Genomic DNA, 18,842 nt, shown 5'->3' on the forward strand with positions numbered 1-18,842 from the left:
TGGTTTTTGCCGTCATTGATGTTGGTTAGCGTCAGTAGATGTCTGTACCGTCCTCCCAGCCCGCCTGCGTATCCCACACTCTGACATATACTGTATGTGTGCTTTTTTTATCTAAAGATAGATATAGATCTAACAGTTTTTGTGTGTCTATAAGATTATTAAAACAATTATAATAGTGTTATTTTTAAAAGAAAAGTTCATTTTTAAACTGCCATAGAATTAATATGTATATATTATGTATGAGTCATGCCCGGCTCGTCCGCTCCTCCTGTGTGCCACGCCCCCTGCCTACCCACGTGTTTTCTCCCGATTGTACCCAGCTGTGTCTAGTTCATTTGCTCAGTCCTGTGTATTTCAGTCCGTGTCTTACCTGAGTCCTTCGTCCGTCATTGATGTCGTATGATGTCTGTTGCCGTCCTGTATCCCCGTTTCCTGGACTTCCAAATTAAACTCCCGTTTTGCCTCGTATCCTGCCTTCCTGCTTCATGCTTGCCTGTTTACCCGCACGATCGCCGCATACCTCTGCTGTGATCGTGACAGTATGTATATCATTGTGCTCAGAACTTAACATTTAACTCTTGCATCAGAGACAGTTCTTTTCAACATGAAGCAGAAAGCATGACAATGTCGCCCAACTATCTACCTTGGGTCAGATATGCTCAGAATTTCAGCGTGTACCTAAAAAATTACATGAATTTTCCTTGTTTGTATTGTTTATATTGATACTTCTTTGTATTGTTTGCCTTAAAATGCGGAAAATAAGATGTAAAATGGTCGAGACTTAACAGTAATGCAAATGAAATAAAGGAAGAAGAAATATCCATGTGAAATGTGACTAGCAAGCAGAAAAGGATAATACTTATAAATAAAAGCCTCTGATATGTAAATAGGAAAGGCTGGGCTTGCATGTCTATAGAAACCTCTGAGTTAATGGGAAAGCTGTTCAGTAAGCAGGGTCTATAAAAACATACTTTCTACTGAACGCTCAGTAAGGAAGCTGTTTTAGATTAAAGGATAATACTTATAAATAAAAGCCTCCGATGTGTAAATAGGAAAGGCTGGGCTTGCATGTCTATAGAAACCTCTGAGCTAATGGGAAAGCTGTTCAGTAAGCAGGGTCTATAAAAACATACTTTCTACTGAATGCTCAGTAAGGAAGCAGTTTTAGAGTAAAGGCATAACTGAACCTTGGGACTGATACTTCCAATATCTACAATATCTACATTTTTGAGTGACTTTGGAGTCACATGCTGATGTGAATTAAATAATGGAGTCATGCATTGTAGCCATAAAGTTAAAACACATAAAACACATATTGGCTGTGCCTATTATCTTCCTTAGACACACAGAATAGTTTCAGAATCATTTAAAAACTTTTTTATTTATTCATCCACATGTCTACAAAACAATGCATTCAATTCAGCAAAGTGGAGGAGCTGAAATGGTATATTTTACAACAAATAAGTCCTCATGTCTATTATTTATTCATTTGAAATTATTTTAAATGTTTATATAAAATCAAATTTTATTGAAGAATACTGACATGGAAAAATCATATTTGAGTACATGGATCTTATACAGTATTTATGGATTTATCAAATCTGGCATATGATCCGGTTTAAAAATCAGTATATCGTTATAGAGGTTGATTTAGTTCTTGATAAGATTATTGTGTTTTTCTTTGTTGTACTGTAACTTCCCAAATTAAAATAAGAAAGACAAACAAGTAAAAAAATGATGTAGTACCCAAAAGCATTTCTATTACATAATCATATTTGCTATTGATTCAAGCCCATGTAAAATATAACATGCCTAGCCAACAAAATACATCTCATCCATAGAATCAACACACTACTTGTTAGTAGGTGGAAGTGGAATGATGGAAGGGGGGTTAGGATTGTCATTAAGTACCATGTCACGGCAGAAGAGGACATCTTCCTTGCCAAGGCCGAGCTTGTACTGCCAGATGTACATTTTAGTGTGGGGCTGCAGAGTCAGGGTCATGGTCTCTGCCACCTGAGTTGCTTCTTCCCAGTTTTCACTTTCTGTGTTGACGCTGATCCCTCCATATTCTGCTGACAGAGAGAACTGGTATTTGGCAATCGCCGCTGTCAGAGCACCTGACTCATATGTGCTGCTTATATTCACTTTCCAGTTGTGCTCAATACTCGATGACTTGGATTTGGTAAAGCCCACTTTCCGGGTTATCTTCTTTTCCCAGGTTACGGGAATTTCTAAATCATTGGAAATCATCTTAATGAGATCCCATTTTCCAAAGGCTGGGCCATGTGTCTGACCAAGCCCTCCAGGAAGGAAGTTAAGAACATCTGGATGAACTGAGAATGTGTCTGCATGGGTATCTTTGTTAAGATTATCAGTTTTGTGATACTGGATCCCCCACTCATCTTTTGGCTTGAGAAAGTAGGAGTAGCTCTTTGTGCCCCAGTAGAACAGGCCATCCTTGCAGTTGGGAGGCAGTTGGTATTCAGCTGCATCACTATCCTTGTTCATATTGGATGTTTTGTGATACACACCTTTGCTCTTAAATATTATGTAGAAATCACCATTAGCAGACAGATAGTGATCACCCCCTTGACAGTTTGGGTGCAGGTTATACACCACAGCATTAAGATCTTTGCTCATATCGGACACACATCGGTAAGTGTTGCCTTTGATGACGTAAAATTTGTTATTGTGAGTGGCCAGATAGTGGTCTCCACCCTGACAGCAGGGGTGCAAGCTGTAAATCGTGAGGTCAGAGCCTCCGTGGAAATCTGTTGAGTACATGAAACAGCCAAGATCAGAGCGAATTATATAATAATTCTTATCTACAGCACAGAAATCAACCCCTTTGGCTTTGGTCTTTGGGAGGATATCGGCCATCTTTTTTCTGAAAAATGAGTTAACAGGATGGTTGTCATCAAAAGCATCAGTATTTTCATGCATTCTACAGCACCGGACGGGAGGAAATTGGAACAAACTACAGAGAGTTATACATAAGGAAACAAATAAAAATGAAACATTGGTTAACCCTCTGGGGTCTTGGAGTAGGAAACACACTTTCACTGACTGAGGCATGGTCACACAGTTAAGCAGCATGAAGGTGAGCCATTCTGAGAAAGTAATATTCATCATATGTCAAAGTGAAATTAAATGACATAGAATTAAGTGGCTTTAACAGAAAACAAGGCAATAAAATTCACAAGGATACTTACAGTTAAGCTGGACTGCAAAATACAGTGAAGCACAGTGTTCTACAAGAATAAGCAGTGATAGATGATTAGAAGAGCCTCTATATATACTGTATAGGGAAATGATTTCACAATTGTGATACCATTGCGAAATTCTTTTGAAAAATGTTTCCTCATGGCCTTTGCATGAGGGAGGGTATGGGTTGGGCTGACTGGACCTTTATCTGTAGAGTTATTTCTTATTCAGCAAAATATTCATCTATCCATCCATCCATTTTCTAAACCGCTTATCCTACTGGGTCACGGGGGGTCTGGAGCCTATCCCGGAAGCAATGGGCACGAGCCAGGGAACAACCCAGGATGGGGGGCCAGCCCATCGCATTACACACTCACACACCATTCACTCACACATGCACACCTACGGGCAATTTAGCAAGTACAATTAGCTTCAGCATGTATTTGGACTGTGGGGTATAGGGAGCCGCCCACTGGCCCAATGGCGGAATCCAATGGCGCAGCCGAAGGCTATGAATGCGTGTTGTTTCTTCCGAGCGCTCCTGGAAATTACTTACCCTTTTTACTATATAAAGTATTCTATTAGACACATATCTGACTCCATTTTATTAAAGACCTTATTTCAGTATATTGTAGTCATGATGTTTATGTTGTTCGGATTACTTAGGGACTCTCCTTTATATTACCAACTCTAATTTACCCCTGACGGAGGAGTCCGCCAGATTCGCCTCGGCCGACAGGGCGATCCGCGGACCTGTTCCACAGGGTTTGTCTTAGAGGTATGGAAATCGCCACCATTTAAGACAATGTCAGCCTCTGATTATTCGGGTCCCTCGATCTATATAATTACCCAAAGGCTCAGTATCCGCCAATCACTGAGCTTGTGGGCGCCTTGGAGATTAAGCCGATGTTTACCCAAACCACATGTACGTCCACCTCAGAGGCTCAGCCGGGGGCAGCCCATATCATAACATGTGTCAACCTCAGCGGCTGTGAAGGCGCACGTTTCGAATAGGTAGTTTGTACGAGGCTTACTTTGGGCCTGTCTCAGGGACTCCACCGATGCTACCCGGTATCTACCTTGTGAGCGTCTCAGGGACTATGCCCGGTGCCTAGGAACATAGTGTGTACGCCCCTCAGAGGGTAGATACCGAACCTTTCATCAGCATGTGTTGACCTCAGAGGTTACGTCGGCCCATAACTGAGCTTGTGCGAACTCCAGAGGTGTAGTTTTGGTATCCACCTAACTTAACCTGGGCAGTCGAGTTTGGGACCCGGATAAAGGGAATTTAACCCAGAGGCTGCAAGATAGTATTTACCACTTTAGTCCTAATCAGGATAGAAATCCAATCTGTAAAGTTTATAAAGAAGTTAGCAAATCAGACAGTCGTAAAGTAATCAGAACATTTATTAAACATACTACAATATACAATCATTGACATGTGGCCACATATTCTGAAATACATTAGGACACATACAATATTAAACAATCACATATCTCAGCTGAGAGTGCACAAAGTTCTCAGGGGCTCAGCCGGGGGGCAGCCCGGAAAGTCTACAGACTACAGATGGACTTTCGCACAGTTCTCTGTGGGAGCTCTGATTACAGAGTGACTCCCTGACCTCTTCTGAGGCCCTTCCTTAAGTATCCAAACCAGGTGATGGCATGTCTCTGAAGACTGACCAATTTCGGTCAATGGTTAATTTTAGGGACATTGCTGACCTTGGTTCTCAAGTCCCCACCCAATCAGATCACTTTAGGGGGCGGTTATAATTCCCTTGTTCTACCATGTGAGAGGTTCTCTCATTTTGGTGGGTTTAGCCAAATTTGTCTATATTCCTTAACTTTGAGAGTATAATACTCGCCGCCTCATGCCCATTCAGGTGTCTGTGTCTTGAGGCTGACGGCTGTTGTTGCTGTGAGTTGACTGTAGGGCTCCGGCCACTCCAGGGGTGAAAGGTCTTGCTTTTCCTGTGTTGCTCCAGTTATTTTTATCCAGTCTCTCAGGAGCCGGCAGGCCTTTGCCTTCCTTAAAAGGGGAGGTCTGATGAGTGGAGTCCAGTCTGGTCAGGGTCACGGATCCTTTTCTTAGACTCTGAAATGGACTGATGCAGGCTGATCAGAGTTGGCGCCTGCGGGGCCTATAAGTTTTATGTCCTTACAGTTTCATGTAATTTTAGACAACATTTAGACAACAAACACGAAATATCAAAATCATCACCAAAAACACTATCATTTCAATTAATCATTCAAAACAATCTTTTTTACAAATGCTTTATAGCTTCTCATATTGTCTTTGTGTTTGTGTGGGAGTGTAGGATGGTGAAAATATATTCTGAATTAGTTATACATCTTTAATTTCACAAAAAAAAGATTGCTTTGCATTTGTTCTTTTTGCGGATGCTGTCACGATAGGTCGCGGAGGCAAGCGGCTGGCAGGTGTGGAAAAAGTAAGCGGACAGGCAAAAACGGGGCAAAACGGGAGTTTAATTAGGAAGCGCGGACGGGGAAACATCTCACGCATACAAACATCAATGACGGACACTGGACTCGGGTAAGACACTGACTGAAATACACAGGACTGATTGAAAATAAACGGAACCAGCTGGGTACGATTCGGGAAACACACGTGGGTAAGCAGGGGGCGTGGCACACAGGAGGAGCGGACGAGCCGGGCGTGACAGAACCCCCCCCCCAAAGGCGCGCTTCACCGGGCGCGCCCGGGAGGAGGCGAAGGACGGGACGAGACCGGGGAACCAAAACCTGAAAAACAAGAACCAAAACCATCAAGGGACAGGGAACAAGACAGACAGGCAAAACTGACACAGAGGCAGAAGCCAGGACAAGACACGACACAGGACAGGAAAGGCAGAGAGACAGATCAGGAAGGGAGAAACAGAGGGAACAGGAGGAACAAAAGGAGCGGGAGTGATGGGAGGGAACGACAGGAAACCAGGAGCGGAGCGGGGCAGAACAAAGGGACCAAGAACAGAGGACAGCGGGACAGAGGCAGGAGGAGGGACAAACACTGGCGGGACCGGGGCAGGAAAGGGAGAGAAGGAGGGGGAATTAAGGGGAGCCCGAGGGAGCCCAAGTGGGCGACGGGAGGCAGCCGGAGGGGCCGCAGGCGGCCGGGAGGCCGGAGCCGGAGGGGACCTCGGAGGGGCCGAGGAGACAGGGCGAGGGACCCGCGGAGGGGCCAGGGAGGGAGCAGGAGGGAGCACCAGGGAAGGGGACGAGGGAGCTGGAAGGGGCCATGGCAAAGGCAAGGCGAGGGGGGGAGCCGCTGCAGGCGGCGACGTCCTCCGACGGGCCGCAGGTAGGGGCCCCGCAGGCGACCGAGGAGCCGCCGTCGGGGAACCCCCAGGCGACCGACCAGGCACCGGAGGGGGGAGCGAGGCAGGGCGACGAGGCATCGGAGGGGGACCCGCAGGCGACAGCCGACCCGGAGGGCCAGGAACCGCAGGCGCCCCCCGAGCCCCAGCGCAGGCGACGGAGGGCGAGCCAGGGGGCAGGGCGGGCAGGACCCCCGTCCTGCGTCTGTGTCCCCTCCCCTTACGGGACACAGACATTATGACCCTCGGTCGGGGTCGAGTTCGCCGGAGCGAGGGACAAGGGGTCACAGGAGCGGGGCCACGGACAGTAGCGGGGCCAGGGACAGTAGCGGGGCCAGGGACAGGGACCCGAATAGGGTCAACAGGCGGAGGGGGCGCCTCTGGAGCTGCAGCAGGGAGAGGGGGCGCCACTGGAGCTGCAGCAGGGAGAGGGGGCGCCACTGGAGCTGCAGCAGGGAGAGGGGGCGCCGGGACAGGAACACGGTCAGGCTGCGGGGGCGCCGGGACAGGAGCTGCAGGTGGCTGCAGTGGGGGCGCCGGCCCGGGAGCTGCAGGTGGCTGCAGAGGGGGCGCCGGCCCGGGAACTGCAGGTGACTGCAGTGGGGGCGCCTCGGGAGCGGCTGCAGCAGGCGAAGACAGGAGCGCCTCAGGATCAGCTGCAGCAGGCGAAGACGGGAGCGCCTCAGGAGCGGCTGCAGCAAGAGGAGAGGGGAGCGGCTGCGAAGGCGGCTGCACGAGCGGCGTAGGCGGCTGCTCGGGAGCAAAGTCCGAGGGCGGCGGCGGTCGCACGGGAGCGGGGTCCGCAGCTCTCCGGAGCTGGATCAGCCTCCGGAGATCCTCTGTTAGTTTCTCCAGGTCAGCTGGAGGGGAAGCGGGAGTGAACGCGGCGAACTCCTCCCCAAGCTGCCTGGCGAGCTGGTCCACCTCAGGCGACCCCTGCCCGGCCAGTTCATCCATCACCCTCCAGTATAACCCCTGGAGGGTGAAGAACTGGGTGGCGAGGTTAAGGGGCGTAGCGATCACCTCCTGCGGGAGCGCCGCTGCCGCAGGCGGCGGGGCGGGCAGGTCGCGCGCAGGCGAGACAGGCTTGGCCCCTTTAAGGCGCCGGGGTACTCGCGGAATAGCGTCTCTTCCCGTCCGGATTCCTCCCCAATTGTCCAGGCGTTCCGGCCGGTAGGTGCACCGCTCTAGGGGCGGTAGGAGGACTGGACTTCTCCGCTCGGAGTCCGCGAGTAGGAGGGGTTCCTCCTCCTCGTCTTCAGACGGGAGCCATAGCCTGGCTAGCGCGCAGGCTCCCAGGCAGATCTCCGGCTCCTTCGTGATCCGTCTTGCCCGCTTGCTTTTCTTTTTGAGGTCCGTCATTCTGTCACGATAGGTCGCGGAGGCAAGCGGCGATCGTGCTGGCAGGTGTGGAAAAAGCAAGCGGACAGGCAAAAACGGGGCAAAACGGGAGTTTAATTAGGAAGCGCGGACGGGGAAACATCTCACGCATACAAACATCAATGACGGACACTGGACTCGGGTAAGACACTGACTGAAATACACAGGACTGATTGAAAATAAACGGAACCAGCTGGGTACGATTCGGGAAACACACGTGGGTAAGCAGGGGGCGTGGCACACAGGAGGAGCGGACGAGCTAGGCGTGACAGATGCCGTGAGTGTATGTGTTTTCTGTGCGAGATTCGTTAGTATTGTCCTAAGGAGGCACCTGTATGCAGTGAGACCGGACTCTCTCCTCAAGTGCAAAATGTGAATTTGCACTTTTACAGGGTTGTTCTGGAACCATCATTAATATTCATGAGAGAATATTACTGATTAGTCACTGAATGCCTTAAACCAGGGGAGCCCAAATCCAATCCTGGGGGGCCAGAGTCCTGCACATTTTTGGGTTTCCCCTCATTTAACACACCTGATTCATCTCCTTGTGCTAATAACCACACAGCTCTTGAACTGAATCATTTATGGTGGATCAGGGAAAGAACTAAGCTGCACAGGGCTCCGACCCCCCAGGACTGGATTTGGACACCCCTTCCTTAGGCAGAAGAAACAGGCAGCACATGTTGATGTTAACTGGCCAATCAGGTAGTGCCTTTCTCATAAATATTAATCAGCCAGCCAATCATGTAGGGCTTCACTCATGAATATTAAAAGATTCTCCTGATCCACCTTGTTAAATTTGCACCCTGGACGCACTGGAAGTGAGGCGGAAAATATAAAATTTCATTTCGGCGCCCATGTTAACAGATTAGAGCGGCCGCGTGCGTGCGCGAGATGCGGGGCTCAAGCTCGCGGCAGCGGCGCCGCATCTACAGTCACGCGCGCGGTAAGCGGTTCTCTATGGAAGCGTATTGCATTCATCTGAGAAGAAATCAGTTCTGTTTTTCCGAGTTAATGAGATAATAATCCCGTTTTTCTGAGCAATATTTTTCTGAGTTAATGAATCCTTTCTGTTTTTCATGATGCACGATCTGTGTAGTTTAATCCGCTTTTATTGATGGTTTGTAGATGGTATTATCATTAGTTTGCCGGCTTTGCGCGGCACCTATTCCGCCCCGCTTGACACTGCAGTGTTTCTCCCGGATCAGTAGATACAGTATGACGTTGCAGTATGAAATGCATTCAGACCGGTGTTCTATAAATTCATCCTACCTGTGAATCCGTCCTACTTACACTCACCGCGCATGCGCTTCTGAATATTTTTCCACTTTTGCGGAACGCCCATAAATCCGTGCTGCTCTTGTGGTTAACGTTACCTGCGGTGAGTATATATATATTTTTTTCTTGTTTGTCAGATTTTATGGTAACGTTTTCTTGTTTGAGTGATTTTATGTTAACTTTGATTGTACATATAATGTAACTGTAACAGTTTATGAATATACTATTAGTATATTTTATGACAGAACACATGTATAACGTTATTTTTTATGCTAACCTGTAGTAGCTTGTCCTAGTCGTACACGTTGTACACATTTTTACCGTTTGTGTGGATTTATTTTATATTGTTTTCGCTATACAAATAATTACTAACAATTTAACTAGCTACCTAACTAGTTTTCATGGCAGCGAAAACACCTAGACTCTAAAAATCAATGCACCAAAGACAATCAAATGATACTTAAGTGTTCATATGATTCTGTAGATAATAGGAAGGTTAAATAAAACTTAATTTTAATGGTCACATTCACACACTATTATCAGTTTGGCCACCAGTCAGGCTACAATGCATGTGACTATAGGAGAAAACCATAGCACTTTGAGTAAACCCACCAAACACAGGGACAACATGCAAACTCTGCACACAGAGCCCCAGGTGGGGAATTGAACCTGCAGTCGTGAACCCCTTGCCCCCGTTTTAACCATGTCCCTATAACCAATGTTACTGTGCAAACCTAGATGGAGAACTTCAATATGGAACAAGGAGAGTGATCAAAACAAAGGAGGAGACCAGGTCAATCTTCAGTGAGTTCCATTCATCACCTTTGGGAGGGCACACCAGGATCAACAAGACACGGAATGCCATATGTTCCAGATTCTACTGGTATGGCATGTCAGTGGACATTGAAAACTGGGTATGTATGAGTTGATGTATTTTCTTCAAATGAATGTGAAGACTCTACAGGCATGAAATGTTTTTATATCCTTTAGATCTTGGAATGTGATGAGTGCCAAAAGGTAGGGAGGCCTTTGACAGCTGTACAGACACTGGAGTGTATTAAGGTAATCCGTAAATTTTTTTTAGAGACATTAAGATGCTAAATGGCTATAAATAAATGCATGCAGTATGTATATACAGTTCATACTCCAATCTCTACATGTACTTTTACAAATTTCAAATTGTATTTACTAGTATTTACCCCAAGAGTAAATACACACAAACATAGTGATAATGTAGGTATCTGCTGTGTGGGAGCTGGTTGGAATAGATTTGACTGGACCATTGCCCAAAACCACTGATGGCTACCAGTATATCCTTACAGCGACAGATTACTTCTCTAAATGGGTTGAAGCATTTCCTTTGAAAGGAAAGTCTGCAACTGAAGTTGGAAGGCATCTCTGTTCCATGATTTACAGACACGGATGTCCGAAAAGAATTCTGTCAGATCAAGGAAGAGAATTTGTCAATGAAGTAATGAAGTAATGAAGTGTCCTTTTAAAGTGCAGGCAGTCAGATATTGGGTTTGGAGTAGACCAGTAGCTTTAAGATGTTTATGACCAAAAAGTAGTATTATCACTGTAACTAAGCTTTATTCAGTACCATTGAGAACACATTTCTTTCTTTGTTTATTCACAAATTTATTTATTTAGTATTTAATAACTTTGTTTTTCTTTTAAAGCTCAACCGCAGCCTGTGTGAGATGTTGCACATTGAGAGAAGTGTAACTGCAGCCTACCATCCACAAACAGATGGACTGGATGAAAAAACAAACGACAATATAAAATGGTTGGTGTTTTATTTTTTTGGATGTTTTATTTTTTGTGTGTTGTGACCAGATTTGTTATATTTACTAATTTTATTATTTTTTTACTTTAAATTATCTGTTAAGAGCTCTGAAGAAACTGGTTAACAACCAGCAGAATGACTGGGACATCTATCTGGATGCAACATTATTTTATTTAAGGTCAAAGGTCCATAGAACCACTAAACATTCACCATTTCTGCTTGTGTACGGAAGAGAGGCAGTGTTTCCTTCACAGGTTCCCATTAAATTGCCAGTAAGTACAATTACTCATATCTTGACATAGTTTAGCATAGTTTCTTGTGACAAGGTGATTGCAAGCTAATGAATTGGGGCTTGAACAGCCATGGCAATTGCTTCTGAAAACAGCTACGACATGTTCCGTTTTTTATATATCTATTTTATAATCACATATAAGGTCTTGTAGTTTCAATGCAGGTGTTTGTGCTGTTTTTGCAAACTGTCCTGTGGTAGAACTATGTCTTGAAAGTTTTCCACAGCTTTCTATGTACATACAGGGGGTGTAGATGTTTTCACCTTTTTATTTCTTAAATTGTTTACATTTAGGGGCAGCACGATGGGTTAGTGGTTGGCACTGTTGCCTCACAGCAATAAGGTCCTGGTTTCAAATCCGTTTGAATGGGGCCTTTCTTTGGGGAGTTTGTTCTCCCTGTGCACAATTGTTATAATTTGTATGACTTTTCAACCTGTTTTATTTCACTTCATGTTAAGGCCATGCAGGACAGGGAAAATGTTAATCATAAATTGTGATTTCTGTCTTTCCATTGTGGTCTTACTTGTTAGCTTTCCACAATCATCCTCCCTGATGAAGCAAGTTACGGTGAGTTCAAACAGTTGAAAAACAAAACAATGGAGGGCATTAAAGCTACCACAGAAGAAAATATAAAGAAATCACAGGAAAAGCAACAGGCAGCTTATGTGAAAAGGGTGCAAAAGAAATACAAAAATGTTGTGTACAAAGTTGGAGATGAAGTTCTTTTGGCCAACATAAGAAAATATGGAAGGAAGGGTGGCAGAATGGAACCTGATTGTCTCTATAGTGTATGGTCCAGAGAAATCAGTGGGAAAATTGTAACACTAAAAAATCGCGAAGGAGCAATATTGAGAAACAAATATAACATCAGCCACCTGAAGCCATACAGAAGGAGCTCACAACCCACTACACAACCCACTGATCCATCCAACGACCCTCCTTGTGTGGAACGAGTCAAGCCCACGCTAAGACCTCAGCAGTCTTTGGACAAGGACAATGACCCAGAGGTAATCAAGCACAACTTGAAGAGACCCTCTGTTATTGTTTTTGCCAAAAACATATTGATGGCTCAGATGACAGCACCCCTCCCCCTGACAAAAAGAACACAGGCACCACAGGCAAAATACCAACACGGGACAAAAACCCTATATCAAAGAGAACACCCCAAGAAGAAGGTCTTGTCTTGTAACTACAAAGCTCCCAGTTGGCCAGTTTGGCCCTGTCCAGTTGGCCAGTATAGCCCTGTCCATCGTTTTGTGTGTTACATTTACTTTTTGCCTGTTTGACCGGTTGGTCACAAGTTTGTTGCTTGAATTACAGATCGGTGAACAAAATAACAGCATGATCAGATAACTATACACAAAATAGTTAATCTCTAAACAATGCCAAAAATATGTTTATGTATAAACAGTTTTAAAAATTAGGAAAGGGTGAGCAGCCCAACTGACTATTTAGTCCACCCTCCGTATATTCCATGTTTTATGTTTGCATGAGTTCAGTTTGTCTGCTTCATTACAAATTCTTTAGATATTTCTTGCTTTTGACTGTTGGTCTGATGGACCTCTTTATTGTAACACTAACTGTTTTACATTTGCTTTTTAGTGATGATGCTTTGGGCTGCAAAGGACACTGGGAGAGTTGAAGCAGTTGTTGGCCCAAACAAACTGTATGATCATTCTTTTCGCACCCTGCAGGGGAATGAGTGGCTTTTGGATGAAGTAAGAGAAGGAAAATAAGTTGTCCAACATATTAATACTGTAGTTTAGCATGTTGCTTATAAACCTGCTGTCTACAGGTTATTGATGCATATGTGCACTACATTTTGGAGAAACAACAGGCAAGTATCAATTATGACAACAGTTAACATTTGTCCATTTTTAAACTACATATTCAATCTATAAAAGACAAGATTATTTCTTTTTTACAGAAACCAATACACCAGATGTGTGCAGTTGTGGCAACATCTTTGTTTACTGGCAAATTCCGAACTCTCATGAAGGTTACCATCATCATAACATAACATAGTGTAACATTTTATATCTTGCATGATTAAGTATTACTAACTTACTCTTACCACTTACCACAGATGAAATTTCCTGTGGTGGAGAAGTGGGCATGCCCCGTGAATGTTGGAGCCCATTGGATACTTGTGAGTGGGAATTAGGAACACTATATCATTCTGAAACAATAAATATTACAATTACATATTTTTTATATTATTAAAAATATCATAACTAATATTATGTATGTTTGATTGCATCCAAATATTTCTAGGTTGTCGACATTCCCCTCAAAAAAATCATTCTGATGGACCCATTTGGAAATGAAGCCTCCTATGAGAGGAGAATTTTGCGCAACTGGAGGTATCACAGTTCAAGTATATTGAATATTTTCTTTTGGAAAAATTATAATGTCTTTACCTTGTTATATGTGAATGTAATGACCTTTATGTTTTAGGAATTTTATGAAACAGAGAGGGGATGATGAGAACAGAGCAACATGGACAGTAGCAACCCTGCAACACAACAAGCAGAGAGATGGTAGCAGTTGTGGCGTTTTCATTTTGAAGGTAAATGTTTTAAAAACTTTTCATTGATGCTTGTAAACCTATTCCAGTTTTTACGCAATTTGTTGTATACAGGTGTTGGTTTTGCAGAAGGAATAATAATGAGACAGCTATCACTGCTGTGTGTTATTTATTTGTTGTTGTGTACAGTGACCTTGCAATACCCAAAAAGCACATTTAAATAAATATTTGTAGTTGTTCTATTGATTTCTTCAGCTTTAGTTCTATGCCACCAGCATTGCATTTCATGGTGTATTGCATATGCTGACATGAAAAGATTTATGCTGAACCTCAGTTTAGAGTTGAGGATATGTACTCATATTGTGACAAATTTATAGTGATATTGATATACTTGTTTATTCTTTTTTGCAGTTTGCTGAACATCTCCTTTCAGAGGGAGACATCAGTCGAGTTCAGACGACTTCAGATTTCGTGACAAATGCCCGATTGGAAATAGCCTGTTCCCTCCTGGAATATCAGGGTGGGTTCTAGAGTAATTAAATATCCACAATAATCATCTAACTGTGTTGCTTCAGTCATACACATTTCATAATAAAAGCACAAAAAGCTTATGGGAACTTCTGTGTGTGTAGGCAAGGCATTGGACTACTGTGTCATTTGCTCCATGTTGGAAGGCGATGCTGACAAAAGCTAATTGACTAATTGAAATGGTACATTTTTGCAGGTCATGGTACATTTTTGTCGTAGCTCAATGTTCCAACATCCGCAAGAAACAACTGCTATCACAACTAGAGATTGATGAGGTACAACACGAATGTTACGGCAAGGGGGAGCCAGGACGACAGGTCAGGGGGGAGATATCATCATCATCATCCCCACATTCCGAATTGGGTACCAAGCCCCAAGAACTACAAGCCCTAGTAGGCTGAATACAAGAGCAGCTGACCTGAGAAATAAGATCATGGCTAAGCTGGAAACCTGGACCCTCCGACACCGATTACCAAGAATGCGTGAAGTACCCTCAGAAGGTCTACTAGAAGATGTGAATGCAGCACTACGGACAATCCCTACTACAACCATCACTGACACCAACCAGCTGATCTACACCACAGCAACAGTGATCCTTGAGGTGCTTGGCTATAAGATGAACAACAGCCGCAAGGAGCAGTATCCCCCATGGAAGAGAAGGTTAGAGGCTAAAATCAAGGCAGCACGGAGGGAAGTTAGCCAGCTATCGGAATTACAGAAAGGTGTGTAGAAAAAAGAGGTACCTAAGAAGTATAACAAGCTGTCCATAGCTGAGGCCTTAGAAACTGCCAAGCAAAGACTCACAGCCTTGGCTACCCATCTGAAGAGGTACACCAGAGATATAGAAGCCAGGAGAATAAACCGGACCTTCTCCACTGAACCATCCAAGGTGTACTCTCAGTGGCAGGGTAATAGCATGAAGATAGACCCACCAAGGCTGGAGACTGAGCAATACTGGAAGAACATATGGGAGAAAGAGGCATCACATAACAACAATGCACAGTGGCTTGTGGAACTAAGAGCAGACCACAGCAACCTCCCTGAACAAGCCCCAGTAACCATCACATTGGCAGACATCCAAGAAAGAGTCTCAAACATGAAGAACTGGAAAGCACCAGGTCCTGACATGATCCACGCCTACTGGCTAAAGAAGTTAACTGCACTCCATGAGCGCCTGGCAGCACAGATGAACCAGCTGCTAATGGATGGGACCCACCCGGAATGGCTGACCAAAGGTAGGACAGTCCTGATACCGAAGGACCCCCAGAAGGGACCGGTCCCATCCAACTACCGGCCAATAACCTGCCTCTGCACAACATGGAAGCTCCTATCAGGCATCATAGCGGCTAAGATGAATAGGCACATGGATCAATACATGAGCGGGACCCAGAAAGGAATTGGTAGAGATACCAGAGGAGCAAAACACCAGCTACTGGTAGATAGAGCAGTCACTCAAGACTGTAAGACCAGACATACCAACCTGAGCACCGCCTGGATTGATTACAAGAAAGCCTATGACTCAATGCCTCACACATGGATCCTAGAATGCTTGGAACTGTACAAGATCAACAGGACTCTAAGAGCCTTCATCAGGAATTCAATGGGGCTGTGGAAAACAACTCTAGAGGCCAACTTCAAGCCAATAGCACAGGTTACCATTAAGTGCGGGATTTACCAAGGAGATGCCCTGTCCCCGTTGCTGTTCTGCATAGGCCTTAACCCTCTCAGCCAGATCATCAACAAGACTGGCTACGGATACCGACTACGGAATGGGGCGAACATCAGCCACCTCCTCTACATGGATGACATCAAGCTGTATGCCAAGAGTGAACGAGACATCGATTCACTGATCCACACCACCAGGATCTACAGCAATGACATCGGAATGTCATTCGGGCTGGATAAGTGTAGTCGAATGGTAACAAAGAGGGGGAAAGTAGTCAGAACCGAGGGGATCGTACTGCCAGAGGGCAACATAGCAGACATTGAGGATAGCTACAAGTACCTTGGAATCCCGCAGGCAAACAGGAACCATGAAGAGGCCACAAGGAAAGCAGCAACAACCAAATACCTGCAACGAGTAAGGCAAGTCCTGAGAAGTCAGCTGAATGGGAGGAACAAGATCCGGGCAATCAATACCTACGCCCTACCAGTCATCAGATACCCCGCTGGCGTTATAAGCTGGCCAAAGGAGGAGATGGAAGCCACTGACATCAAGACAAGGAAGCTCCTCACAATGCATGGTGGGTTTCACCCCAAATCCAGCACACTGAGACTATACATGCAAAGGAGGCAGAGGACTAGTGAGCGTCAAAGCCACTATCCAGGATGAAACATCGAAGATCCATGATTACATCAGGAAGATGGCCCCGACTGATGACGTGCTCAGTGAATACCTCAGGCAACAGAAACCCAAGAAGGAAGAGGAGCAAGAGCAGGAACCATCATGGAAAGATAAACCCCTGCACGGCATGTACCACCGGCAGATAGAGGAAGTGGCTGACATTGAAAAATCCTACCAGTGGCTGGACAAAGCTGGACTGAAAGACAGCACAGAGGCATTAATCATGGCAGCACAGGAACAAGCTCTAAGTACAAGATCAATAGAGGCTGGGGTCTACCACACCAGGCAGGACCCCAGGTGCAGGCTGTGCAAAGATGCCCCCGAGACGATCCAGCACATAACAGCAGGGTGCAAGATGCTAGCAGGCAAGGCGTACATGGAACGCCATAACCAAGTGGCTGGCATAGTGTACAGGAACATCTGCGGGGAGTATGGGCTGGAAGTCCCAGGGTCAAGATGGGAGACACCTCCAAAGGTGGCTGAGAATGATAAGGCTAAGATCCTGTGGGACTTCCAGATACAGACTGACAAACTGGTAATGGCTAACCAACCGGACATAGTAGTGGTGGACAAGCAGAGGAAGAATGCCGTAGTGATAGACGTAGCAATCCCAAGCGATGGTAACATCAGGAAGAAGGAACATGAGAAGCTCGAGAAATACCAAGGGCTGAGAGAAGAGCTAGAAAAGATGTGGAAGGTGAAGGTAACAGTGGTCCCAGTGGTAATTGGAACACTCGGGGCAGTAACGCCCAAACTGGGAGAGTGGCTCCAACAGATTCCAGGAATGACATCTGAGATCTCTGTCCAGAAGAGCGCAATCCTAGGAACAGCTAAGATACTGCGCAGGACCCTCAAGCTCCCAGGCCTCTGGTAGAGGACCCGAGCTTGAAGGACAAAAAAAAAAAAAGACCGCCCACAGGAGGGCGAGTGGGGAATTTTTTATTTTTTTTTATTGTCATGCCGGCTCGTCCGCTCTTCGTGTGTGTCACGCCCCCTGATTACCCACGTGTATTTCCCTGATCGTCTCCAGCTTCGTCTACTTACTTTGATTAGTCTTTGTGTATTTAAGTCCTGGTCTCCCCGGTTTCCCTTGTCCGTCATTGATGTCAGTCAGCGTGAGATGTTTCCTGTTCTTGTCTCGTTGAATAAATCCCCGTGCACCCTGCTTACGCCTGCTCGCCTGCTTACTGCCCGCTTACCTGCCAGCGCATTCGCCTACTTCCCGGACTATCGTGACAGAATGATGGACCTAAACAAGGAGGCGCGGCAGCAGACCGAGGAGCAGCATCTCGGTCTGCTGCAAGAAACCTATTACTGGTTGAACCATCCAGGAGGACCCTGTGGCATTGGAGTTCGCCAGTCGCAGCGCTGATCTCCTGATGGAGAGGCCTCCACCGGAAAGCGAGCACCTCCTGGAGGAGGTACGTGCTTGCCTCCAGCAGCTAGCCCAGCGTCTCATGGAACGGAGACTTGGGCTAGCTGTACCGCAAGGCACAGAAGCGGTGTCCCCGTTGTCTGTCCCAACGGAGACGCCGCAGCCTCCCGCCGCCACCAGAACTCGGCGGAAGAAAAGACGGACGAAGTCGCCGGCGGTCGCCCCGACGATAATCCTGGGAGCGTGCGCGCTCGTCCCCGCTTCCCTCGCAGCCATTCCCTTACCGTCACCGGCGCTGCTAAGCTGCTTGCCTCGACAGCTTCCCCCGTCCCCCGCCGCTACGGACCTACCACCGCCTCTAGAGCGGTATTTCTTCCGGCCCGAACGGCTGGCCAATAAGGGGGCCAGCGTGGTGCGGGATGTCATCCCGTGGGTGCCCCGGCAACTTAAAGGGGCCACGCTCGTCTTGCCTGCGCAGGACTTGCCAGTCCCGCCGCTGCCTCTGCCGGCGGACCCCGCTCCCGAGCAGCCGCCTGCGCAGCCGCCTTCGCTGCTGCCACTGCCTGCGCAGCCGCCTACGCAGACACCGCAGGTCCCTCTTCCTCCTGCAGCTCCCGGGCAGGCGCCCCCACTGCAGCAGCCTGCAGTTCCTGGGCCGGCGTCCCCACTCCAGCTGCCACCACCTGCAGCGGCCCCAGAGGCGCCCCCTCCGCCTGCAGCAGCCCCAGTTCTTTTCGCCCTAGTCCCCGAGGTGGTCCCGGAAGACTCCATCTTAGCTCCTCCCTCTTCGGA

The 18,842-nt window shown here is 46.4% G+C and overlaps 1 protein-coding gene and 2 long non-coding RNA genes across 3 annotated transcripts; 2 read left to right on the plus strand and 1 right to left on the minus strand.

The window, feature by feature from the left end:
• Positions 1-1,747: 1,747 nt before the first annotated feature.
• Positions 1,748-3,294, minus strand: LOC125721549 (uncharacterized). The gene is made up of 2 exons (XM_048997517.1): positions 3,216-3,294; positions 1,748-2,890 (listed from the first exon to the last, which is right to left on the minus strand). Exon 2 carries the CDS (start codon positions 2,881-2,883, stop codon positions 1,852-1,854), a length of 1,032 nt encoding a protein of 343 aa, XP_048853474.1. The 5' UTR covers positions 2,884-2,890; positions 3,216-3,294; the 3' UTR covers positions 1,748-1,851.
• Positions 3,295-10,040: 6,746 nt separating this feature from the next.
• On the plus strand, positions 10,041-10,947 carry LOC125721572 (uncharacterized). The gene is made up of 4 exons (XR_007385835.1): positions 10,041-10,114; positions 10,191-10,262; positions 10,438-10,671; positions 10,880-10,947. It is a non-coding gene; the product is annotated as an uncharacterized LOC125721572 (long non-coding RNA).
• A 298-nt stretch (positions 10,948-11,245) lies between these two features.
• LOC125721576 (uncharacterized) lies at positions 11,246-12,978 on the plus strand. Its single transcript, XR_007385839.1, has 3 exons — positions 11,246-11,258; positions 11,807-11,843; positions 12,879-12,978. It is a non-coding gene; the product is annotated as an uncharacterized LOC125721576 (long non-coding RNA).
• The last annotated feature ends 5,864 nt before the right edge of the window (positions 12,979-18,842 follow it).

Source organism: Brienomyrus brachyistius, unplaced genomic scaffold (genome assembly GCF_023856365.1).
Source record: "Brienomyrus brachyistius isolate T26 unplaced genomic scaffold, BBRACH_0.4 scaffold34, whole genome shotgun sequence".
Taxonomy (NCBI): domain Eukaryota; kingdom Metazoa; phylum Chordata; class Actinopteri; order Osteoglossiformes; family Mormyridae; genus Brienomyrus; species Brienomyrus brachyistius.